We start from the raw sequence: 25190 nt of genomic DNA, 5'->3' as shown, positions 1-25190 counted from the left end.
AAAAAGATTATGTATTTAAACGTTTACTTAAAAAAATAAAGAAAGAAGTCAGTGAATGCAAGCTTAGTATCTCCCTTCAACCAACCTAATGAACTCTTGGCCTCTCGCAGGGGCACATTCTATCTATTTATTTTTATTTTTTTCAAATACATGTAAGAAGTTGTGGAGAAGGCTGAATGACCACATTTCCTACCGATGTGCATGCCCTCTGTGGGGTGAGAGATAGTCCTGTCTTGCTCACAGTGCCCAGCTTCTGGTGCCTGCTAGGTGCTCGGGCCGGTAAGGGAGTGGATGTTTTCAGGGATACTGTTGCCCGGTTTCAAAGAATTTTGAAGGAAACCATGACGCTTTACAGATGAGTGGTTCATTCAGAACTAAATCTTAGCTTCATCAAATTCCCTTGGTTTTTCACTTTATACTGCAGGGAGCACAATTTTTATTTGTTCTTAATTTGTGTGTAAGAAGGTTGGTTCTTTCTGTTCTGGGAAACTCATAAGGCAGTGTAAAATAGCGTAGTGCCTTTTCCAAGGGTTGTTCTGAGACGTAAAGCTGGTAGAGGTAAAAGGTGACTATGGTTCATGGGACACTTCTATTAAACCGCCTCTTTGGAATTCGTTGGTTTTGTATTTGTTACTTTAGTTAAATATGTGTTATAACTTTGGTAGTCCACTTAAAACAATTTAACCAAAGCAGTTTCGGGTTCTGAATGAACATTTCGATAAGAAGCCTCTCAGGGATCCTGATTCCCTGTTTATCCTTCGCAAGGGTAATTCCTGTAAATGAGTGCTGAGGTTTTTGCTAATTTTGTGAGGAGCTAGCAAAGGCAGCTAGTTCTTCCTCTGGTAAGAGAACTAAAGCTTGGAGGTAGCCTTTTGTGAAGGATCCAGAATGGGGGAAAGGCAGGCTGAGCGTGGGGAGGGGTGCCTCGAAAGATGCCCCAGGTGAATCGGCCAGGGAAGGGTGAAGAATGGAATGGAAGTTGACACAAGCAGAAGAGGGTAGTGAGAGGTAATAAAAACCCTTTAAGATTATTCATTAAAAAATAAAAAGATTACTCTGTATTTACTGTGGATGTCAGAGGGAGTAATTCTGTGACCTGGCCCCTTCATCCTTAGATAATAAATAACAGAATTCCCCAGTACAAAATGGGCTCAAGGCCACCCAGCTAAGAGCTACTTTTCCCAGCTTCCAGTGTAGCTGGGTGTGGTCATGTGACTGAATTCCAACCAATAGAATGTGAGCAAAAGTGATTATGCCATTTCCAGGCAATGCCCTTAAAAGGAAGGAGTGTGCAGTCTCCCTCCCTTTCCCCTTTCTCACTGGCGAGGAGGCAGGCAGGCAGGAGCTGGAACAGTCACCTTGGGACACAGAGATGGAAGGCACATTTTGAGACTGGCTGAGACTGCCAGCTCTGGTTGTTTACCTTTGGACCACTATGTAAGAGAGAGTAAAACTTCTGTTTTGTTTAAGTCACAGTATTTTGGGGTCCTCTGATCCCCTGGACTAGACTTCAAGCAATATAGCTTCATGCTGCTACCTATAACCAGAACCCTTTACTTCATTATTTGTACTTGTGTTTTCTTATTTCAACTTTTATGCTTTGTGTTTTCCTTTTGAAAAATTAAATTGTTAGCTAGTGGTTTGTCTAATTTTTCTTTTTCAAAGAACCAGCTTTTAGATTTCTTTATTCTAGTGTAATTAGAGTTTTAAGATTATTTTTGCTTTCTTCATCTTGGAATGAATTTCTAGCCATTTATGGAATTATTGGGTCACATTCTTTTCCCTGCAACATTCTTTCTACATTGTTCCATTGTCTTAGGCCATCGAAACCTGCCAAAAAGAAGCCTGAGGCCAGTCTCATTTTATTCCCCTGGGCAGGGCGATTGTCCGCTTCTTCCATCTGGATGTTGGTAGTGGGGTGCTTTAGTTGTCCCTAAGGTCTAAGAACTTTACAAGACCAGTTCTGGTCTCAATGGTTTCTTTGCTCAGTTTACCTGGAATATAGTAAATCCTGTTCATTTACCAAATTGGTAGGGGGGCGTTGTTTCAGAAATGACTTTTTCTCTTATGTTTTTGACTACTTTAAAAATTCTGTTTGTTCCCATTTCATCCGGAACTCTACCTGCCTTTTGGATCAACATAAATGTCTTACGTATTTATCGTTTTCCTTCCAGTTACTTCACCTCTTTGCCCTTCTATACTCTGTTCTGTATGGTATTCTCCAGCCAACTCGGTTTTCTGTCGTGCCAACTGTGCTTCTTGTGGGTTATAATGTAACTTTTAGACTTTTAATGGTGTTTTTCTCTATTTCTTTCCTTACCATCCCAGGCTCTTTTCATCTAATTTTGGTGTCTCTGATTTTTTTCGTTGGTTTTGTAAGGTCCCACATTGTATTTCATTTCCTTGAGAGTACACAAAAGACTCTTTTCAAAACCTTTGTCCTATTTCCTGACATCATTTTTCTTCTGATAAGTATTCTTTATATGTATTTTCCTACTGACATTATTTGGGATCTCATAGTAGCTCCATACTAAGAAATTGTGATTATTTCCTTTGAAGGAAAACAATCCCTGGATCCACCAGCCCTTTATATATGACTTCTACTTCACAGGGAATATCCTTGCCAAAGAAGCCACCCGCGTACCACAAGGAAGCAGCCAGACAAATCCAGAAGGAGGGACATTCTGTGGCACAACTGACTCCATTGCTTCTACTAGTAAGTGTCCTCAAAAGGGACTGCGCTAGAGCAGAATAAACAGAGGGGAACACGTGGTCTCCGTTTGGGTCCTGATTTGGATAAAGCAAGTGTAAGAATAATTGGAGTTAATTGTAGAAATGTTGGTGCGGCCTGGAAGTCAAATGAGATGCAATGCGATCAGAGTATATCAAAACACAAAGGTGGAGTGAGACTGAGTAAAATGGGTCATAAGAAGGTCATGAACGTTTTTTTAGAGTATGATCTCATTTTGGTGCACGCACACAGCTAGTTGTTACAGTAATGTTTCCTGGGAGGTAGGAATGTGCTGGGGGTTTTTTATTTGCATTTTCTAATGTTCTTCAGAGCGCATGCCCTGCTTATGTAACAAACCTCTTTTCCATACTGACACAGATTTGCACAGGACGGCTTTACTATGAAGAGAATAAAGCTTAAGTTTCAGGGCCCCTTGTTTACAGGGCCCTTCCAAGGGCCAATTTTGTGTCCTACTTTGTGGGATTTAAAACATTTTTATCTTTTGCCCTGGTTGGTATAGCTCAGTGGACTGAGCACAGGCTGCAAATCAAAGAGTAGCCAGTTTGATTCCCGGTCAGGGCACGTGCCTGGGGTGCGGGTCAGGTCCCCAGTGGGGGCCACGAGAGAGGCAGCCACACATTGATGTTTCTCTCCCTCTCTTTCTCCCTCCCTTCCCCTCTCTAAAAATAAATAAATAAATATTTTTTTTTAATGTTCAAAAATTTTTTTTATCTTTTATGTTCCAGCACTTTTGATCGTAGTGAAAGTGTACTAGGTAAAATGTGCTAATTTACCCATTTTTAGGAATATGGGTTGGTGGCATTACAACTCTCAATTCTCCCCTCCCTCCAGTCTTTTTCATTTTTAAGAGTCTCCAAAATTGTATAAGCTGTAAACCCAAAATCTGGGTCCGGTCTCAACTGGCAACCAGAAATCCTGATCATTCCTGAGCAGTCTTCGAAACGATACCTGAGACTTCCAGGGTGACATTAGCCTCAGACCAAAGGACAGCCAACAGAGTTCAGGAGACTGTCACCAAAATGCTTGTCACAGAATGTGCAAAAGGCAAGGACTGTGACAGCGCGACAGCGCTGAGGCACGGGAAGGCAAAAGCAATGCATTTTTCATGTTATTGAAATGTGTGTTTATACAACTTTCTCCAGAAGGTCCTGATTTCTCATAAACTAGCCATAATTTCTTAATTGTTTAGAATTATTAATAAACAGTAGCATAATTTCCTCTAAAACTGGTACAGAAGAGTAGATAGTAATTTTGTGTAGTTGTATCAGCTAGTTTTAAGTCTGGCTCAATATAACAGAAAACCCTAATTTATTTCTCTCACACGTAAAAGAAGTCTGGAAGTACACTTACAGACTAGTGTGATAGTGTCATGATTATCAAAGAACTGGAGCCCTTTTATCTTTTTTTTTCAGGGGGGGGCATTTATCTTGCTATGCTACCATCTTTATATGCTGCTTTGCAACCCAAAGGGCTGCTCAAGCTCCAGCCATCAAGTCTGCATTCCAGCCAAAAGGAAAAAGCAAGGAGTGAATAAGAGCATGCCCCTTCCTTCAACGATTCCTCACAGTAATTGCACCTAACACTTGGGCTTACGTCTCTCTTGCCAGAACGTATTCATATGGCTTTACTTAGTAGTAAGAAAAGCCAAGAATTGTAGTATTTATTCTAGAAATGTGTGCCTAGTCAGAAATTCTATTAGTAAAGGAATGGATAATAGGATATACAACTAAGCATGTGTCAAATGGTTGTTTTTTTTAAAAGATTTTTATTTATTTATCTTTAGAGAGGAAGAGAAGGAGAGAAATATCAATATATGGTTGCCTCTCGTGAGTCCCCTGCTAGGAACTGGCCTGCAACGCAGGCATGTGCCCTGACTGGGAATTGAACCGCAATTGTGTGGTCTGCAGGCCTGCGGTCCACTGAGCTAAGCCAGGGCTCAAATGTTTTTTTTAAAGGATGTAGGTTTGCTGGGGGCAGGTAGGAAGGGGTGAACATCTTAATGCACCATTTGTATCGCTGCTTAGTATTTTCTTTAAAGCAAACAGCTCACCTCCTCACAATGAGCTTTCTGGACATGGTGCTAAAGCCCTCCTCCACACACCAGAGAGTGGGTCAACAGACTTCTTCGAGAAAAGGAGAGCGGCCTTTTCCCAATCGAAGGGGATTTCTGAATGTTTCAATAGCCAAATACATCTAATTCATGTATCTAAGCCAGTAAGTTTTACTGTTGTGGGTAAACTTTAACTGTGAAATCATCATATCAGCATACTAATTGCCATCATTTTTGTGCTGTGTGTTTCCAGGGAAATGTACACCACAGGACGCAGTCTCTGACCCCTTCCTCAGAGAACGTAACCATGGAGGACATTTTCCCCACGTGGTAAAGGAATGAAAATGAGGAAGGTGAGTGCAGAAGTTACTCTACCAACCAGGGAGCTGTTACAGGTTCTTAAGCAGCAGCAGCACAATAGAAATGACACCAGCTGAGGGGCTGATGGAATCACATGATCGCATGACCTCATGACCTTTCAGCATTCTACCTGACTTAATAATAAAATCATCATATCAAAATATATCTTCAAGCTTGTACATTGCATATATTGGTTGTCAAATTGCCTTTCTGAATTGATCACCTTTGACCTTGATGGTCAATACGTTATTTAATAAATTATGAAATTTTGTCCAAACTGGAGTACTATTTCTCCTTGAAATCAGAGTACAGTTTCTCCTTGAAATTGTACTCAAATGACTTGAGTGGCCATCAGTCAGCTTGGTCCTTTGGCCCTGACCTAGCCGCCCCAGGACTTGGGCTCTTTCTCCCTCTCTCTCAGGAATAAGGAGCACTGTCACTGGGAGAGTGATAACGGCCTGTTGATTGGCAGAGCTGCTCATCGGGGTCCTACTCCTCCGAGCTGGCACCCTCACAAAGCCAGCCTCTGGGTAAGAATCTAATTACTTCTACTGCTCCTTCAGTTTTACCTCCTAAGGGACTTGGGCCTGCGGAAGTGGCCAGCCAGCCATAGGGAGGCACCTACGGCTCTTTCCGTGACTAGAAAAGCCTAAGGCAGATACACCAGGGGATGTGGGGCTCACATTGTATGAAGTGTGGGAAGGCTGGGTTTTATTTTTTCTTCTTTTTTTAACATTTTCTTGATTACGCTATTACAGTTGTTCCATTTCCCCCCTTCACTCCCCTCCATCCTGCGCACCCCCTCCCACCCACATTCCCCTCCTTTAGTTCATGTCTATGTGTAATACTTATAAGTTCTTAACTTCTACATTTCCCACACTATTCTTACCCTCCCCCTGTCTATTTTCTACCTACCACCTATGCTACTTATTCTCTGTACCTTTTCCCCCCTCCTCCTCCTCCCACTCCCCTGTTGCTATCCCTCCATGTGATCTCCATTTCTGTGGTTCTGTTTCTGTTCTAGTTGTTTGCTTAGTTTGTTTTTGTTTTTGTTTTAGGTGTGGTTGTTAATTATTGTGAGTTTGCTGTCATTTTACTGTACATATTTTTTATCTTCTTTTTCTTAGACAAGTCCCTTAAACATTTCATATAATAAGGGCTTGATGATGATGAACTCCTTTAACTTGACCTTATCGGAGAAGGGCTTTATCTGCCCTTCCATTCTAAATGAAAGCTTTGCTGGATAGAGCAATCTTGGTTGTAGGTCCTTGCCTTTCATGACTTGGAATACTTCTTTCCAGCCCTTTCTTGCCTGTAAGGTCTCTTTTGAGAAATCAGCTGACGGTCTGATCGGTACTCCTTTGTAGGTAACCCCCTAATTTTGTTTTGCTGCTTTTAAGATTCTCTCCTTATCTATAATCTTGGGTAATGTAATTATGATGTGTTTTGGTGTGTTCCTCTTTGGGTTCAACTTCTTTGGGACTCTCTAAGCTTCCTAGACTTCCTGGGAGTCTATTTCCTTTGCCAGATTGGGGAAGTTCTCCTTTATTATTTATTCAAATAACTTCTCCACTTGTTGCTCTTCCTCTTGGAAGGCTGGGTTTTAAATAACCAGCCCTTAAAACTCTTCTACAGGTGCGCTGCTTTAAGAGTAAAGGGGTGCTGGAAGGCAGGGCGGGTATTTTTCTATTAGCAGCAGGAGCTTCCCAACAGCCTTCCTTCCTCACTTTCTGCCTGGCTCAGTCTTCTCAGCAAGTTCTGGGGGAGCCGTGTCCTTGGGTTCCAAAAAGGGCTGGACAAGGTCAGGGCACCAACCAGCCAACCATGCACTCTGGAGGAAAAGGGAAGCTCCTCCACGTTTCCCTTTCCTGCAGGCTCGCCCTGGTTTTTCATGATGTCATCTATTCATCATTGTGAGCTGATTGGTGGCCCCAGGCCTTGGCCAGCTGCCCAAGGTCAGGAGGGCAGACAGAGATCCCAGGACAAATGTGCAGCAAGCCCCTGAACATGTGTGGAAATGTTGTCATCAGTTCCACCTAGAAAGACTTGGTGGAAATCAAAGACAGTAAAAGTCAAAAGATCCTGTTCATCTTTTCCTTTCCTGAATGCCTGGGAAGAATTCAGGGGCCTCTTGCCTGTGGATAGAGAACCAAACCCTGGAGTGGGCCTGGGTGTGGAGGAGGGACTGCTCTGCCAGATGGTTCATTCTCCAGAATTCAACCTGTTTCCTGACTCCGTGGTGTTTGAAAGCAACTTTGTCCAGGTACTCTGGGGTCCCACGGATGGCACCCCTCAATTCTTCTAAATCTGTTCCCAAGATGTGACCAGGAGAGTGTGTCCCTGAAATTGGAGAGAGACAAAGAGAAGTCAGCGGGCCTGGAATGCAAGGCCACCTGCATTTGACCCTGACTTTGCAGCACCCCAGATGTGGCTTCCCCTACCAACAGTTGTTGCCCCAGGGAGACGCCAGGAGGGTTTGGGGTCTGCATCCCCCAATGTACTTCCTCCTCCAGGTCAGCCCAAAGCAGTGATCAAAGAGGCAGTGAAGCCAGATGCCCTCTAAGGGCTTGGAACAGAAATGCTGATTGATCAGAGAACAGAAAAGGGGCCCCCAGAGAGACCTGGGGTTCAGAGTGCAGTCCACTGTATTCCTGTCAGGAAGCATCGCTGTGCAAGTGGCCTGGGCACCCTGAAGCCCAGTGTCCTCCAGTGAAAAGGGGCCGGGCTGACATGAATATTATATGCAAACACAAGGACAAAAGCCTTAGTACAAGGGGCACTGGGTGCATTTTTGTTTCCCTGCCTGGGCTCTGCACGGAACTTGGGAGTTGGGAGGGACCTTACAGTGCAGGGGAGTACAGGAGATTCTAGGGCCCCTCAAGGAAGGGCCAAAGGACATTTTTCAAAGAAAAGCCAGGAAGCAATCTAGGGAGAATTCGTGGAAATGTGACACAGGCTAGGAAACTCCTGGCTTGTAGTTCTTGTGCGCAGCTGCTAGCCGTAGGCAGTGTGAATACTGCTAGTTGTTTAACCAATACGAGCTAAAACAGTGGTTCTCACCGAGCAGTGATTTGCCTTCCAAAACCAGAGAACATTTGCCCTGCACAGTGTGGCTCAGGTGGTTGGGGGTCTTTAGATTCCGGGTCAGGGCACATGCCTAGGTTATGGGTTCAACCCCTGGTCGGGGCATGTACAAGAAGCAACCAATTGATGTTCTTCCTCACGTCAATGTTTCTCTCCCTCTCTTTCTCTCTCCCTTCCCCTCTAAATAAGTGAATGAATGAATGAATGCATATTAAAAAATCAGGGAACATTTGGCAGTGTCTTGGAGACATTTTTGGTTGTCACAACTTAGGCAGGGTAGGGGGTGGCTTTCCTACTGGCATATCTCGTTGATAGAGGCTGAGGACTCTGCTAAACACCCTTCAGTACACAGGACAGCCTCCTCCCCAAACAAAGAATCACCCTGCCTACCATGTGAATACTGCCAAAGCTGAGAAACTCTCAGCAGAAATGCCCTGCTGCTTCTGCCAAATGCTCAGGCTGTGCCCACGGGGCTGCTTTGCAGGTGAAAAAGGGCAGGAACTGGATTGACATCTACAAAGCCTCCTGCACCATGGCCCTCGGGGTGACCTCCTCTGTGCCCTGCCTGCCTCTTCCCAACATCCTCCTCATGGCCAGTGTCAAATGGCGCCAGGGGCAGAGTCAGACGTGGAACAAACCATCCTTGGCCCCCAAAATCACCTTGAAGAGGTAGGCAACATGAATGGGAATGAAGGACAAGCGGGGGGGAGGAGTGGACCCAAAGCAAAGGCTACTTAGTGTTGATACTCAAGGTAGGAGAGAGCAGAGGAGCCATAGGCAGTGACATTGACTTTTTTAGACACCAGTAACCTAAGACAGTGGACATGCAGAGGCATCTTGGTCAGGTAGAGGCATGGTGTGGACAGGACCGAGGGGCCAGTCTACATGCTCCACCTCTCTTCTCACTGCTCTCGTCCCACTTGAGAGATTTCCCAAGAAATCTCTCTGCCAAGGGGCAAGGAAGCCGTGAGATCTGCCAGGTGCAGCCTGGGTTGGGAGCTGCAAGTTCTAGTCCCTGGCATACAACTGAAGAGACTCATGATGTTTGAGTCACAAGTTACTTGCTGCATCTGTTTTCTTACCAATCAAATAAGTGGAACTAAGTGTCATTAGAACTGTGACATCATGTTTCTTCTCCAGGATGAAACAGCCCTTTTTCATGTGTGAGCCTCTTTGAGTAATCTGTGGGATATTCAAGAATCCCTAGATACTCCCAGGAGTCCAAGTAAACCCTTCATTTCTCCAAGCTGCCTCGGTGATGAGCACCTCCACTATATCCTGGTGAACCTACAGCAAGGACAGCCCTGTCCCAGCTGATGGCTGTTCCACCCAAAGCTAGTTCCCCAAACCAGAGCTCCTTTGAAAAGAGTATGAGGCAATCGGGTCAGTGCCTGGACAAGCTGGACAGTGGGGCCAGCTTTGTGGCAGAGGAGGGTAGATCCCTTCGTGCCATCAGGAAGGCAACTGAAAACCCCCTGACCCCAGTTACCTTCCTGGGGTCTTTCTCAGGCAGGATCCTGGGACACCAGGGTGAAAATCATGGCAGGATGGGTGGAGGTTGAAAGGCAGATTCCAGGGACACACCCCGGACCTGCTGCATCTGAGGGGATCTTCAGATGTTTGCATTTTATCTTTAGAGGGGAAGGGAAGGAGAGAATATCAATGTATGGTTGCCTCTCATGGGTTCCTTGCTGGGAACTGGCCTGCAACCCAGACATGGGCCCTGACTGGGAATCACACCGCGATCCTCTTGTTCGCGGGCCCTTGCTCAGTCCACTGAGCTACACCAGCCAGGGCTAGATGTTTGCATTTTAAACGCACTGTCCAGGTGAAGGTAATCTCCCTAAAGTTCAATTTGACTAAGCACTTTCTTTCCTGCCTCCAGAAGCCTCGGTCCTGAAGGAGACACTCCTCGTTTTAATGCAGACTGGGTTGGATCAGGAGCGATGGGGTTGTCAATGTGTGTCTTCCCTCATGCCTTCAGGATTCTCCCACTGAAATTCGTGGAGCTCCAAGTCTGTGACCAGCTTCAGCGCATCCTGCGGTTGAGGACAGTCACAGAGAAGATCTACTACCTAAGACTCCACTCCGACCATCCTGAGATTGTCTTCTACTTCTGGGTCCGACTAGTTCAAATTCTGCAGCAGGGCCTGTCCATCACCACCAAAGACCCTAGGATTCTCATCACTCACTGTCTGGTACCCAAGAACGGCTGCAGCCCCTCAGGAGACTCTAAGGTAAGTGGGCATCGCTGCCATCTCTGGCCAAGCCAGAGCTGAGCAGCCGGGCTAAGGTGAGCTGGCATGTGAGCACCGTGTGAAGGCGATCCCCGCCTTTCATTGAGATATATTATACAACCACCTGCAAGACTCACTTGTTGTAAGTGCACAGTTCAACACTTTGAGGAAATGTAGAGAGCTGTGCTGCTACCATCGCAATCCAGTTTCAGACCATTTCCATCCCTGAACAAATCCCCTCATGCCCCTTTGCAGTCATTCCCTATTCCTATTGAAATGTTTTCAGTCTCTGTAAATTCATACTTCTTCAAAGTTCATATAAACAAAATTCTACACTAAATTTGGTGTCTGGCTTCTTTCACTCAGTGTAAATTTTTCAGATTCATCCATGTCATAGCATCCACAGAGTCACAGCCTATCGACAGTTCATTCCTTTTCATTGCCGAATAGTATTCCATTGTATAGATATGCCACATTTTGTTTATCCACTCACCAGCTGATGGACATTTGGATTATTTCCAGTTTAAATAATCCGAATATGAATAATGCTACCATGAACATTTGTGTACAAGTTTTTGTATAGACATAGTTTTCATTTGTCATAGGTAGATGACAAGGAGCAAAATTGCTGGGTCATGTGTTAGGTTTATCTTTTAAAAAACTGGCCAACTGTTTCCCAGGACTGGGTGCACCATTTTTCATTCCTACCAGCTTGGGAATTTCAGTTTCTCCACATTCTCACCCACACTAGTCTTGCTGATCCTTTTGATTAAAGCCATTCTGGTGATGTGTAATGATTTTATTCCAGATTTCCTCAATGGCTAATGATGTTGAGCAACTTTTCACGGGCTTATTAGTCATTTATATATCTCCTTTGGTGAAATGATATTCAAGCCTTTTGTTAAAAAATCCACTTTTAAATTGAGTTTTGTCTTCTTATTGAGTTTCTATAATTCTTTGTATAGTGTGGATACAAGTCCTTTATCAGGTATATGATTTGCAAAAATTTTTCCCCAGTGTGTGAATTGTCTTTTTCTGTTCTTTTTTTCTTAAGATTTTATTTATGTATTTTTAGAGAGGGGAGGAGAGGGAGAAAGAGAGGGAGAGAAACATTGGTGTGCGAGAGATACATCAATCGAGAGGTTGCCTCTCACACGCCCCCTACTGGGCACCTGGCCTGCAACTTGGGCATATTCCTTGAGTGGTAATCAAACTCGTAAGTCTTTGGTTCACAGCCCATCACTCAACCCACTGAGCCACACCAGCCAGGACTGTCTTTTTATTTTCTTAGTGGTGTCTTTTGTGGAGCAAAAGTTTTCCATTTTGATGAAGCATAATTTATCAAATTTTTTCTTTTATGGATCTGGCTTTTGATGTTGTAGCTAAGACTTCTTTGTTCAACCCCAAATCACAAATATTTTATCTTATATTTTCTTCTAGAAATCTTATAGATTTAACTCTTACATTTAAGTCTATGATCCATTTTTACATTACTATTTGTGTGTTGTGTGAGATAAGAGTCTAAGTTCTTTTCATTTTCACATGTCGATGTGCAATTTTCCCTGTACCATTTGTTGAAAAGACTATCCTTTCCCCTATTGAATTGTCTTGGCACTTTTTTCAAAAAACAATTGACAGTAAATGTAAGGATTTATTTCTGTATTTTCAGTTCTGTTTCATTGACCTGTTTGCCTATTTGTGTGCTAGCACCACAATATCTTGGTTATGTAGCTTTATAGTAACTCGTACAATTAATCGTTGTAAGTCTTCCAATTTTGTTCTTTTTCACACCATTTTCACTATTCTAGATTCTTTGCATGTCCATATAAATTTTAGGATCAGCTTTTCAATTTCCAGAAAATAGACTGCTGGAATTTTGACAAGGACATGTTGCTTTTATACATCGATTAGAAGAGAATTGCCATCTTGATAATATGGAGTCTTCCCGTACATGCATATGGAACGTATTTTCATTTAGTTCAGTCTTCTTTAATTTCTCTTAGCAATGCTTTTGTACCTTTTAGTATACAAGTTCTGTATTTCTTTTGTTAAATTTATTCCTAGTATTTAATTTTGTTGATACTATTTTGAATGGAACTGTGTTTTCTTTTTTTATTAATACTTTATTTATTTATTTTTAGAGAGAAGGAAATGGGGAGGAAGGGAGAGAAACATTGATGTGTGAGAGAACCATTGGCTGCTTCTTACATGCCCCCAACTGGGGACCTGGCTCACAACCCAGGCATGTGCCCTGACTGGGAATCAGATTGGCGACAGTTTAGTTCGCAGGCTGGTGCTCAATCCACTGAGTCACACCAGCCAGGGCTGAATGGAATTGCGGTTTCTCAATTTCACGTTTGCATCACTCATTGGTAGTATATAGAAATACAACTGATTTTTGTGTATTAACCTTGTTAATTAGATATAGTTCTTTTTGTGGGTCCCTTGGAATTGTGTGTATGTATGGTTGTGTGTGTGTATATATGTCACCTGCAAATAAAAGACAATTTTACTTCACTTCCAATTCAGATACATTTATTTGTTTATCATCTACTGCCTTTACTAGAACCTTTAGTACAATGTTTAACAGAAATGGCAAAAGCAATAGGGGGAAAATATCCCATCGTTCATTACGTAGGATGCTAACTGTGGGATTTTTGTAGATGCCCTTGATCAGGCTGAGGGAGTTCCCTTTTATTCCTTGTTTATTAAGAGTTTTTTTTTATCATAAATAAGTATTGGTTTTTGTGGAATTTTTTTTTCTGCATCTATTGAGATGGTCATGTAGTTTGCCCTTTATTGTATGAGTATAGTGTATTATGTACATTGATTTTTAGATGTTAAACTAACCTTGTGTTCCTGTAATAAATTGCACTTGGTTCCTTTCCCCCATATAATTCCCCATGTAATTCCCCATATAATCCCTTTAATTTGTTACGTGATTTGGTTTGCAAGCTTTTTGTTAGCTATTTCTCATCTATGTTTATTAGAAATATTGGTCTCTAGTTTTCTTGTGATATCGTGGCTTTTGGTATGCGGACTCTGGCCCATGGGGTCTGTGTGTTGTGGCTGCGACGAACAAATTCATACGGACTACAGAAGTCCTGTGGAGAAAAAGGGATGGCATGGCCACTCTCTTAAGTGAGAGAGAGGGCCCCAACCCCTGCCTGGACAGGTTTTTATTGCTTTTCTGGGTACATTACATTGAGGATGGTCCTCATTTATTATGCACAGGTTCACTATAGGTAATTACCTTTTACAGATAACAAAGGAAAGGATGTTGCTAATTACTTCAAAAAGAAGGATGTTGCAGATCAAGGGGAAAGTGGTTGAATTAGTTACACTCCATACTTGGGAGGTTTAACATAGATTTTAGGAAGTTACTTTAAAGATATGTAGTGAACATTTTCTGCCTCAATTCAGGGTGAGGGAGTTTTAGCAAAAGCAAGCCTCAAAGCAGCCTAGATATAATGTAGGCCTGGTTTTCCACCGAAAGCCAATCCATGGGTTGGCTTCCTGTGTGCAGACTGGCACCTGTCAGTTTTCCGATAGGGCTACATTCGCCATACCACGCAAAATGGTTCCCTGTAGGGTAATACTTGCCTCGTTGAATAATTTGGTGTTTCCTCCTCTGTGTTCTGAGTTTATGAAGAATTGGTGTTACTACTTCTTTAAGTATCTCATAGAATTCACCAGTGAAGCTACCTGGGCCTTTTTGCCCCAGGCCTTGGAGGATAATGTAAGACTGACCTGAACTCAACATAAACTCCATGAATGCAGGGACTTTTATCTGTCTTCTTCACTGCTCTATCCCCAGTGCCTGCCACGTAGCTGACATTCAATAAACAAGGAGTGAATGAATATGAGCAGCTTGCACTTCTGGAACACCTTTGGTGTATCACAGGCAAAGAAAGAAAACAGGAAAGAAAGCAATTTTAGCCAGTCATTAAAAGCGGCTCAACCTAGGCTGGTGTGGCCCAGTGGATTGAGCACCAGCCTACAAACTGAAAGGTTGCTGGTTCAATGCCTGGTCGGGGCACGTGCCTGGGTTGCGGGCCAGGTCCCCAGTTGGGGATGCGTACAAGCTCTCGATGTTTCTCTCCCTTTCTTCCTCCCTTCCCCTCTCTCTAAAAATAAATAATAAAAACTTGTTCTGAAAAGCAGCTCAATGCAGAAATTTTCTTAGGTTAATTTTTTAAATATCCATTAAATTTCTACAAGAAATAAATATTTGATTCCCCTACATTTAAATATGAAAGTAGCATAAGCTTTATTAAAGTATATATGAACACACTATTTTGGTGACATTAATAAGAATAGGTTATCCACTAAATTATTCAATGATAATATTATCATTAGGGCACTGAAGAATATTTATAACAATACAGGAGGTATAAGCAGATATGGCCTCAGAATTGCCGCTCCGAACTTCTGACATATCCACCCAATGGAACAGTTTGACTTCTGACACTCTAGGGTCTGGACCATGCATGATATTAGGAAAATATAGAAACCCTCAGGTCTTAACCACCTGGCTTTGCTTTTTTTTCTCCATCTAGTTAGTGCAGGAGAAACTCCAAGCCTCCCAGCCCAGCGAGAGCCTCATGCAGCTGATGGCCAATGGGGAGAGTGAGGCCCTCTCTCAGATTTTTGCCGACTTGCACCAGCACAACCGGTTCAGGTACATGACTTGTATCAGGCCAGCCTGATATTCTATCCACGGCCCAGATGGTCTAGCCTACGAGATCCCCAAACCAAGGAACTTGGTTAACGTGCACAGGGAGGGCATGGAATTCTGCCACTCAAGGGGGGGCGGGGGGTGCGTTCCAGTGCCATCGCTGACTCAGGGCAACCTTATCCCAGTTCTTTTCGCCTTATTCTCTTGCTCCACATAGCAAACCTGGGAGGCTTGACTCCAGAGGAGGAATTTTATGAAAAACGCAAAGTAGCTCTTCAATAATAAGAATAAGTTAGTAACAGAGATGAAATAGTAAAAACTGGTGTCTAATCCAGACCCTAGTCCCACAGAGAAATAAACAAAACATTGTTTAAAACCGTGTCTTGGGGTTCCTCCTTGGATTCCTTGGGTTCCTTGACCTGCTCACCTGGCCCCCATGTGGACTTCACGTGCCTAAGGGAATGGCCCTGCATGTATAGATGACTTTGGGTTTCAGTCTTCAGACTGGCTGGTATGAGAGAAACAGGATTCAAGAGTCCTGAGACCACTGGGCACCACGACCAGAGAGCAAAGATTAAGTGGGATCCAGAGTCCTAGTGCACTTGATTTGTGGTTTTAAAGAAAAGGGAGAAGAGAAAGAGTTTGTAAATATCATCAGAAGAGAAAAATGAAGTACCGAAGAAGAGATTTTTGTCACAACAGGGACCAGCAATTCAGAGACAGGACAACAAAAAGTGCTGTTAGTACTTCTTTTGGAGAGCTGTGAGTGAGCTGGAAACCAGTGAGGTCAGCAGAGGCGGTCTCTCCTGGTGGATGGGAACTCACACAGGACCAGGCCCAGGTCACTGCTCTGCCTGTGAACCCGTGGGCATACTGCCTGACTCTGGTGGGCCTCTGAGTTTAGATCTGTGCAGTGGAAATTGTGATAGTTCCAGCCTCATCCAGACAGCATCGGGGTTAAGTGAACTCAAAAGCATGAAGTGCTTGTCAAGCTCCTGAGCAGATACTGTGGCAGATTTAACCCAACTCTTAATAAATATTAGCTCGTATTATTAAGTCTATCTTGGGCTGGAGATAGAAAAGTATTAACACAAGGAAAAAAAACTTGTTAGTTGTCCACAGTTACAGAATTTATACTGAGGTCATCACTCTGCATATCGTACACAAATCTGAAATTTAGAAATTTCCGGATAAGATGTCATACTGCTTGACCTGAAGAGAGATGGCTTCTAATAGGACAGGATATGTGGAAGTGGCTTTTTGTCTCAAAATGTTAAGAAATTTACATTTTTAAAATTACTCTTTGATGGATGGCTTCCGTCTATATTCATTGGCCACAATTCAGTCACATGACCACACCCAGCTGCAAGGGAGGCTAGGAAGTGCAAGATTTAGATGCTTGCCCCCAAGGGAGAGGGAAAGAAGAAATCCCGGGGGTCCATTGGCCATCTCTGGCACAGACAGCTTTGAATACTTCCTGAAAGTTGGGGGAGACTAAAGCCTAAGGGAGAAATGGGCACTAGCCCATGTGATCTGGCAATCAAGGTGGAAAGAGTTGAGCATGTTAAGGGGAAAAAATGAGTGTAAGACTTAGGCTTCACCAAGGAAGAAGCTAGGTGAGTTTAGAGAAAGGGAAAAAGGGCCAGGGTGGAAAGCAGAGTGGTCATGGAAGGACATTACCAGAAGTGGGCAGGGACCAAGGCATGCAGGACCTGGACACCCATGCAAATATGAACTTAGACTTAAAGTGCAATGAAAGCCTTAGCACCATTTTTAACTGGGAGGTAACATGGTCCAATTTACATGTTGAAAAGGTCATGCTGGCTGTTGCAGTGACAGCTGATACAAAGAAAGGAAGCGTAGGTGTGCAGAGACCAGCCCAGAAGCTATGGCAACCTCGCTTGGGCTGTCACGTACAAAGCAGACTGGAGGGATGTGAAAAGCAGGGGAAAGTTCATTTTGGCTCAACGATTGCTTTGCATAGACAGTTAGTTTCTTCTCTTCAATTCCCCAGAATGAAGGTCTGAGTGATGACTTTTCTCCTCATTCAGGCAGGCCGGAGTCCAGTAACAATTATATCAGTTTTTGCACGTTGACAACAATATGCAACTTAGAGCAGATAAAATATATGCTGGGACACAGGACCAAACAGATGGAGCCACAACCACTCCCCCTCAGCAAAATCAGCAGCAGGGGTCTGCTCCCCATCACCCCAGCCCCTCCCATCTCCCCCATCCCGATTTTTCCTTCCAGCGTTTAACAAGTGCCACGCCTACCCAATAGAGCCGCAGCCGGCCTTTTTCAGATTTATATCTGCCTCGAAAACTCACATCAGGAAAAAATATAACCAGGAACAATATTTACAATGAGAATTTCATGCTCTATTTTTTTTCCTTTTGACCTTCATTTCCTCGATTCTGAAATGGCTGGAGTTCCAGGAGCAGCAAAAAGACAGAGACCAAAAAGGACAGCTCAGGTAAGCGGAGGGCACAGGGCGCCTGTGCCTCAGCACCTTCTGCTCTGGAGGTGTGGGAACGACATTCCCCTCCAGCTCCCGACCCCAGCTTTTCTAGCTGTCATGATGTCCTTCTGTAACTTTTACAGTTCAAGTTCCCTTAGAGTCTTTGACCACCAGAGTCAGTTTGGCACCAAATCTTACCAATTTCTTTCCTTGAAATGTTTCCTCTACCTTTACTTCATTGCTAGCCCCCAAATCCCACCCTAGTCCACCTTATCACCTCTTGCCTGGACCACTGCAGCAGTCCTCTCCTTCATTCACTCATCTGCTTATTCAGAAACACACTGAGCACTTGGTAAGTGCCAGACACTGTGGACGGCTATGGAGTCCCAAAGAAAACAGACACAGTACCGCCTTCAAGGGATTTGCAATTCAGTGGAGTCAGATGGGTAAATCCCCAGATTACAAAACTTCTTCTTGTCCGGGCAGCATTCAAAGCTCATGCCTTGAGATACCACGGGGACACAAAGACAGGAGTGCCACTTCCCTCCCAGGAAGCTGTCCAGGAGGCCTAGGGTCTGAGCCAACTCAGAGGAAGAGGACAAGTGGGCGGCTGAAGCGCATGAGTCAGGACATTCTGGGAGGGATCAGAGGCTGTATGAGAGCATGACACGTTCTGGAAACAGCAGCTGATTCTCTGTTCATTTCCAGGTTTTTGTTGAGCCCAAATCCACCCATTTTGGCATGCATGACTCTAAATTAACTTCCCCTCTTACCCACCTCACCTGGTCACTTTCTGCTGCTCCGTTAGGTACTCTCTTCCTCATCTCCTTCTCCAGCCCAAATCTTCTGCCCTGGTCGCACCCTGGCTATTCTTCCCCACGCCTTATTCATCTCTCCCCTGCCCCCTCCACCTAAAGCTCCACTCTAAACCCTACCTACCCTTCCAGGCACACCTCACATCACCTTTCTGCCCAGACAAATCTTTCCTCGGTCATAACCTCTCGGGTTATTTCCTAATTGCTTCACAGGTTTCAATGTTGTTTCTTCAATCGATACTAAAGGGTTTCAGCGTTGTTGTTTTTTTTGTGTGTGTGTGTGCTTCTGAATTCTCCACGGTGGCAAGCACTAGGCTGGGAACACAGTAGGAGCTCGGTAAATATCTGTGCGCCACACTGATGATAAATTACTCCTCCAAATTGGCTCGGGAGGCAGCCGGAATTTCATGTTATATTTAAAAATTTAGAGGAGCGTGTCGATCCTGGGGGGGGCTCTGCTTACTTTCATCCAAACCAGGGATTATAAACTCAACTGTAGATGGTGTGAATGGGTAAAGGGTCTACATGTTATGGATCTAAGAAATGGCTGACTCTTCTCTTAACTCTATTATTAAGTAAAACAGCAGCTTGGTTTCCACATTGAGGAGACATAGCCAGTGGTGGGGACCGTGGCAATGAGAAAGTGAAGGTTTCAGTTAAGGCTTCAGTTGTTAATTGTTTCCATGTCAGAACACAGGCCTGGTGTTGCCAGAGACTCTGATTTTTCAAGAGAAGCCAAAAATCTGGATTTTTATGTGACGTATCCCCGCCCATGAGAAAGTTAAAGCACAGCAGCGGGCAAACAGAACACATGTGCAGGCCAAGTCCGGCCTGCCAGTCCCTGGCCCCCGTTCTGAGTGGTGCGTGGAGCGAAGCCGGCCCACGTTCTCTCCAAGTCTGCGGATGCTCTTGCATGTTATGTGACTGATGATAAAATGGTGATTTATTTCTGATTTTATGCATACATTCAATCTCTCTCTCTCACACACATATACACACCATACTCTTTGAGGTTGGGGTGAGGAAAACAGAAAGAACATTACAAATATATTTTGGGACTTCAGAGAATTTCAGCTAGAATTTCAGTCACTGAAAAGCTGGTGTCACAGGGGCTACTCCCAATATATCCCTAGGCTGATTTCTTTTTTTTTAAAAGATTTTATTTACTTTTAGAGAAAAAGAGGAGGAGAAACATCAGTGTGAGAGGAACACTGATTAGTTGCCTCTCAAACATGCACGGACTGGGGACTGAACTCACTAAGCCAGGCACGTACCCTGACTGGGAATTGAACTGATAACCTTCCACTTTGCGGGATAACGCCCAACCACCTGAGCCACACTGGTCAGGGCCCTGGGCTGATGGCAGTTAATCATCCTGGGTTGTGCTCAGGACTTTTCTCTTTCCTTGGAGCTGAAGAAACCCTTGTTTTCTATACAGGCCAAGTACTGTACACTTTCAGTCAGGATGGCCACCCCTCAGCCTCTTGGAACTTTTGGATGGAGAGAGAGGAGAGAGAGAGAGAGGAAGGAGAGGAGAGAGTGCTCTATTTGGAAAAACCAGTATCCCAAAGCTTACCTGCATGGCTAGCCCTTTTAACTCCCCATCAGAAGGTGGTGGGACCTTCAAAGTGCTTCCCAACGTTAAATGTGCCATCTGAGGGTCTTGTTAAAATGCAAAATCTGATTCATTGGCTGTGGATAAACTTGAAACTGTGAAATTCTTTAATATTTCTTATTATGTTTTGCATTCAACACTATTTTGTGTTAGTTTCAGGTGTATAGCACAGTGGATAGACATTCATTCAGGTTACAAAGCGTTCTCTTAAAACCGTGCGTGTCTAATGTGCTCCCTGGTGATGCCAGAGCTGCTGGGCTGCAAGCCCTTCTTTCAGCAGCTGAAGCCAAGTAGACCAAGAACAGGCTCTGGCTTAGGGCCATCTGTGTGCAAGGCCATTGTGAGTTCGGCTAGCAGAGGGCGAATTCACTCAGTTGACCTCTCCAAGCCACAGTAGTCCCCTCCTTTTACTGGCATTGCCATGTTCACATGACATAGTGGTAAAAAAACATGGGCTCTGGAGCCGGGCTCCCTGGCTTTGAATCCTGGCTCTGCCTCCTCGTGACCATGGGTAAGTAACTCAACCTCACTGGGCCTCAGATTCCTCATCTGTAAAGAGGGACCACGGCAGTGCTGGCCCTTCAGGGGTTGTTGTGAGGACTAAATGAGCACTAATGCATATAATTGTTGGGAACAGTGTCTGACCCATAATAACCATCCCACAAGTGTTGGCCATAATCTATGAGCATGCTCTGTGAATGAAGACTACAAACAAATGCATTTTCTTTTTTGACCCAGAGAAAGATGTTTCCTCTGAAGACAGCATTCCTTGCACCCGTGACCTCAGTTGGAGGGAGTCGTTCACCTGTGGAGAGTGGGAAAGAGAGAACCCCTCTGGGCCGCAGCCCCTCTCACTCCTCAGCACGTTGGCAGCCTCCACGAGGCCACAGCTGGCCTTGTTCATAGGTACGCTCATGGGGTTAGTCTGGCTGCCTTCATGGGATGGGCTTGGAGTTTGACCTCGGGCATGGGTTTAGATCCTAGGGGCCTGATGTTGCCTCCTGGAGGCTAGGGGATGGGAGTTGGGGGTGCCAGCCGCAATCACCCAGCCCTTTTTACCCCCTGCTCTGCTCTCCAACTACGGTGAGTGAAACCCTGAGTGGGATACCTCGGCAGCCCCCAGAAGCCTTGGGAGAGCCCCTGCCAAGTGGCTCGGAGAGGACAGAGACTCGGATAACACTGCTGTTGCACTAGAGCTGCTTTCTCTCTGCTGGGTGGAGATGTGGGGGCTGCCTCTGCCGAGTTTCCACAGGCTACTCCTCTGAGGAGGTGGGCTGCTGGCTCTCCCTTGTTCTGTCCAGAGCTCCTGGGGAGCCCCAACCACCTGCTGCAAAAAGTGAGGAGGAGCTAGGCCAGAAGGGGTGGGGTGGTGTGGGGGTCAAACTTCCCTGGGCCCAGCCCTTACCGCTCCATGCTTCAAGGCTCATCCACCCATCCACGTAGTCATTTAACAAACACACAGTAACTACTTTGTACGTGCCTCTGTCTGACCAGAGATAGGCAGAGTGGTTTGTGTTTTCTGAATTAAAATATTAATAAACTACTGACTCTTACTAGATACCTGTTATTAACGGTTGACAATTTTAAAAATGAACACAAGCATCTGTGCTCACAGGAGAACTTTTTAGGCAAGTGAGATCTTATTGAGTATTTTTCTCTATCAAACTAATAGGAAATTCCATTTGAGCCATCCTTCCACACTGGGGAGAAACTACGCAGCCCTCACCAACACCAGTTTGCAGCATTCAACTTTCTGAGGGACTCTGGCTGGAGAGAAGGAGAAACTAGAATCATCTCACACTGGTAGCATAGCCTTTCCTGGGAGACCCATTTGGGAACACGGCTTCCAGATGAGAAGCATTATTCCAGCACATAACTGCGTGATCTCACCACCGCACATCTCCACACCTCACCTTACCTCCGCTCCAGCACCAGGCAGGCACAAGAAGACGTGCTCTCTGAAGGGTCAGGACCAGGGAAGAGAGAAGGAAAGGGAAGCAGGACCAGAGGAGACATGGAAGAGAACAAAATGGAGCTGAAGAGGAAGGTGAAGGAGGAAGCCAGAAAAGAACGGAAACACAGAGAGGTGGTAAGAGAAGGAAACAGAAAAGACTTGAGAGAGAAGCTGAAGGAAACAAGAGAAGAAATACACCTCTGAGAGATGCTTCACCAAGCTTCTGTTTATCTAATTTAAGACTGGAAAGACCATATACCAAAAAAGAAATGTGTTTTCTTCTCTGCTCAGACAGCTCTGGACAAGTAAGCGGGGCCAGATATGAACTCTAGCCAAGGACCTCTCCACTTCCCCTTTTGCCAGTTTTTCTTATTAGTCCCTCTTTTTCTGATTCAAGCTTGGACCTTCTTCCTTAGTCCATTCCCAAACTTGGACTTGCTAATCTGGCCCTGGGGTTCCAAGTGGAGGCCTGGGCCTGAGGCCACACGAAGGTTCGTTCCTGCAGGAGGTAGTCAGACAAGGTGTGTGAGACGGGGAGTTTCTCTTTTGTGGCCAAACTTGCTAAAGTTGCGAATGTCTCAGCCCTACAAACACTGGCTTCGTTTCTTTTGCGTATGACACCCCCTGTCACCGTCAACACATCTCGTAAGTGCTTATTAAATGATCAGTTCTAAAGAGAGAACATAGAGGCTCAAAGCCGGAGTAAAATCAGAGGTTCGTAAATTATAGATCAGGAGAGTCGCTAAAGAGGGTCTGTGAGATGGCCTGTGGACCGGCCTCTCTCTCAAATGTGCAGTATTTCACATTCAATAAAAACCAGACTATGAGCATTTCAAAAAGGCTGTCCAGTCTGCCAAGTGGAAAGTGTTGTTGGACATCTTGCTTTCATTTAATATTTCCCAGGAGGGTCTTTTTCTTCACTGAAGTGGTTTTCAGACTGAAGCTTTTGGAGGGCTGAAAAGTAAGCTCCTAGATCACTGTCGCTCGTGTCGCGGATGAGTTGGGTTCTCATTCTTGGTGGTTTCGATATCCACAGAGATGATGCTTCCCACGGTCGCTGTTCCTCGAACTGCTCCCCAATAGTTCCATCCTCCACACTCCTCAGCCACCGACTCCCCTGATTTTACCCTAGTTTGTCAGTAACTATACCCCAGCCCACCATTCCCGTTCTCTAGCTACACCACCTCCTAACTTTCCCTGAGTCCAACAGTCCTTCAACCCCACCGATCCTACAACATGTTGCTCCTTCCAGATTTTCACTGTCCCTCACTTTCCTTGTGTCCTCATTCCCCTCCCCTCCAGCCTGGATTCCATAATGAATCATTATTGCCACTTCTTCCATGCACCTGCAATACCTTTGCGTCTCATCCATTTTATTCTAGCCACTTGGCTAAGTCCAACCATCCACCAACTCTGTGCCTTTACCATACCTCTAACCCTACCTGGAAAAAAACATGTGACGTACTAACCAGCCACACCTCAGTCATAACTGCAAGCATCAGGAGGGTCCTTAATGTTGCCTGGAGGTTATATGGTATTTCCCTTATCTGTTTACTCTACTGAGTGGCTATTTCACACCTCCTCTCTCCTCAACCCCCCAGTGCCCCCTGATCGCCCACTTTCCCAATTCATTGAGAACATAAGAGCAATGAAAAGACTACTCCAAACTCTTACTACCCTGTCTAGCATTTGCCTAGAACCAGACCCACAGATCTTATTTCTCTCCTTTGCTATGGAAGAACTGTCTTTGCTCTAAGCAAAGTCCAACTGTCCCCCTTTGGTACTAGATCTCTTCCCATCTCCCCTTCTCAAGGACATTGCCCTAGAAACTCTCCCTTCCTTTTTCTATACCATCAATTTGAGCCTCACTCCTAGATCCTTCCCACCAGCAATAAACAAGCTGGTAGTTTTTCTAAACATGCCATCATTACTTCATTTAAAAACAAAACAAAATGCCCTGGCCTGTGTGGCTCAGTCGGTTGGAGTATCATCCCATAACTGAAAGGCTGTAGGTTCAGTACCTGGTCAGGGCACATACCTAAGTTGCGGGTTCAATCCCTGGTCCGTGCACCTATGGGAGTCAACCAATTGATGCTTCTCTCTCAATTGATGTTCCTCTCTCCCTTCCCCTCTCCCTAAAAGCAATAAAAATTTGTCCTCAGGTGAGGATAAAAAAAAAATAAAATTTCTCTTGGCTTCTATGCTCCATTTTTCTCCACCCCTTCTTGGTAAACTCTTTGAAAGGTAAACTCTCTTTCCAGCTTCTTGCTTTCCTTTCTCTCTTAAACACCTCCAATAGGTTTTTGCACCCACCGTCCCACCAAACCTGGTCCCCAGGTCGCGAGTCAATGGTTAACACCTCACTCTTAGGGGCCTGTGACACGTGATTACTCATTTCTCCTTGAAACACTTTCTTCACTTGGTCTCTAGAATTCTACACTCTCCTGGCTTTGCTCCTCCCCCACTTATTCTCAGTTTATTCTTGGGCTTTTATTCTCTGTTTTCTTTGCTGATTTACTCTCATCAATGCCCCTCCACCACCTCTGAAAATTAGAAATCTCCAAGACTCAGTCCTTGGGTATCTTCTCATCAAAACTCATGGCTTTCACACCACATAGACACCAATTATACCGATGACTCCCAACACCTCCAGTCCAGACCACTGTGGACTCCAGAGATAGGAATCCAGCTGCCTACTTGAAATCCCCGTTTGAAAGTCTGATAGGCATCTCAACACATCTATAACTAATCTCTCAACATTATCTCTCAAAACTTGCTCATCCCAAAGTCTTCTCCATCTTGGTTTTCTAGTCAAAGCCTTGGAGTCATTCTTAATTCCTATTGTTTTCACCCCCTCATTTCCAGTGTGTCAGGAAATCCTTTGAAAGTACTTTCAAAATGTATTCAGAATCTGACTCTTCTCACTGTTTCCATTGCTACCAGCCTGGACCAAGCCATGTTCATCATTACCTGATTGTCGCACAGCCTCACGAGTGGGCTCCTTGTTCCTACATTCAACCTCTTCTTAGATCATGTCACTTCTCTGCTCAAAAGCTTTTGATGGCTTCCTAACTGTGTTAGGGTAATGTTAGCTATATAAGAGATAAGCCTCACTGTATCAATGACATAAAATAAGTGGAAGTTTATTTCCCCCTCATGAAGTCTAAAAGGGTGCTCCTGTCCA

The 25190-nt window shown here is 44.6% G+C and overlaps 1 protein-coding gene across 3 annotated transcripts; it reads left to right on the top strand.

Moving 5' to 3' along the window:
* Positions 1-1322: 1322 nt before the first annotated feature.
* On the top strand, positions 1323-24260 carry GARIN1B (golgi associated RAB2 interactor 1B). 3 transcript variants are annotated; one of them, XM_037167756.2, is made up of 11 exons: positions 1323-1437; positions 2612-2716; positions 5056-5155; positions 5584-5692; positions 7037-7425; positions 8731-8915; positions 10231-10483; positions 15043-15164; positions 17594-17637; positions 20791-20958; positions 21725-24260. In XM_037167756.2, exons 5-11 carry the CDS (start codon positions 7180-7182, stop codon positions 21736-21738), a joined length of 1032 nt encoding a protein of 343 aa, XP_037023651.2. In that variant the 5' UTR covers positions 1323-1437; positions 2612-2716; positions 5056-5155; positions 5584-5692; positions 7037-7179; the 3' UTR covers positions 21739-24260. The 3 variants fall into 3 exon arrangements, with proteins under 3 accessions (XP_037023651.2, XP_037023652.2, XP_037023653.2); XM_037167757.2 differs by having other exon boundaries at positions 17600-17637; positions 21725-24259; XM_037167758.2 differs by having other exon boundaries at positions 7280-7425; positions 21725-24258.
* The last annotated feature ends 930 nt before the right edge of the window (positions 24261-25190 follow it).

The sequence above is a fragment of the Artibeus jamaicensis genome, unplaced genomic scaffold (assembly GCF_021234435.1).
Source record: "Artibeus jamaicensis isolate MK-2021 breed Jamaican fruit bat unplaced genomic scaffold, CSHL_Jam_final scaffold_3307, whole genome shotgun sequence".
NCBI lineage: Eukaryota > Metazoa > Chordata > Mammalia > Chiroptera > Phyllostomidae > Artibeus > Artibeus jamaicensis.
Note: the sequence above shows the minus strand (reverse complement) of the source record. Positions and strands in the feature narration are given on the sequence as shown.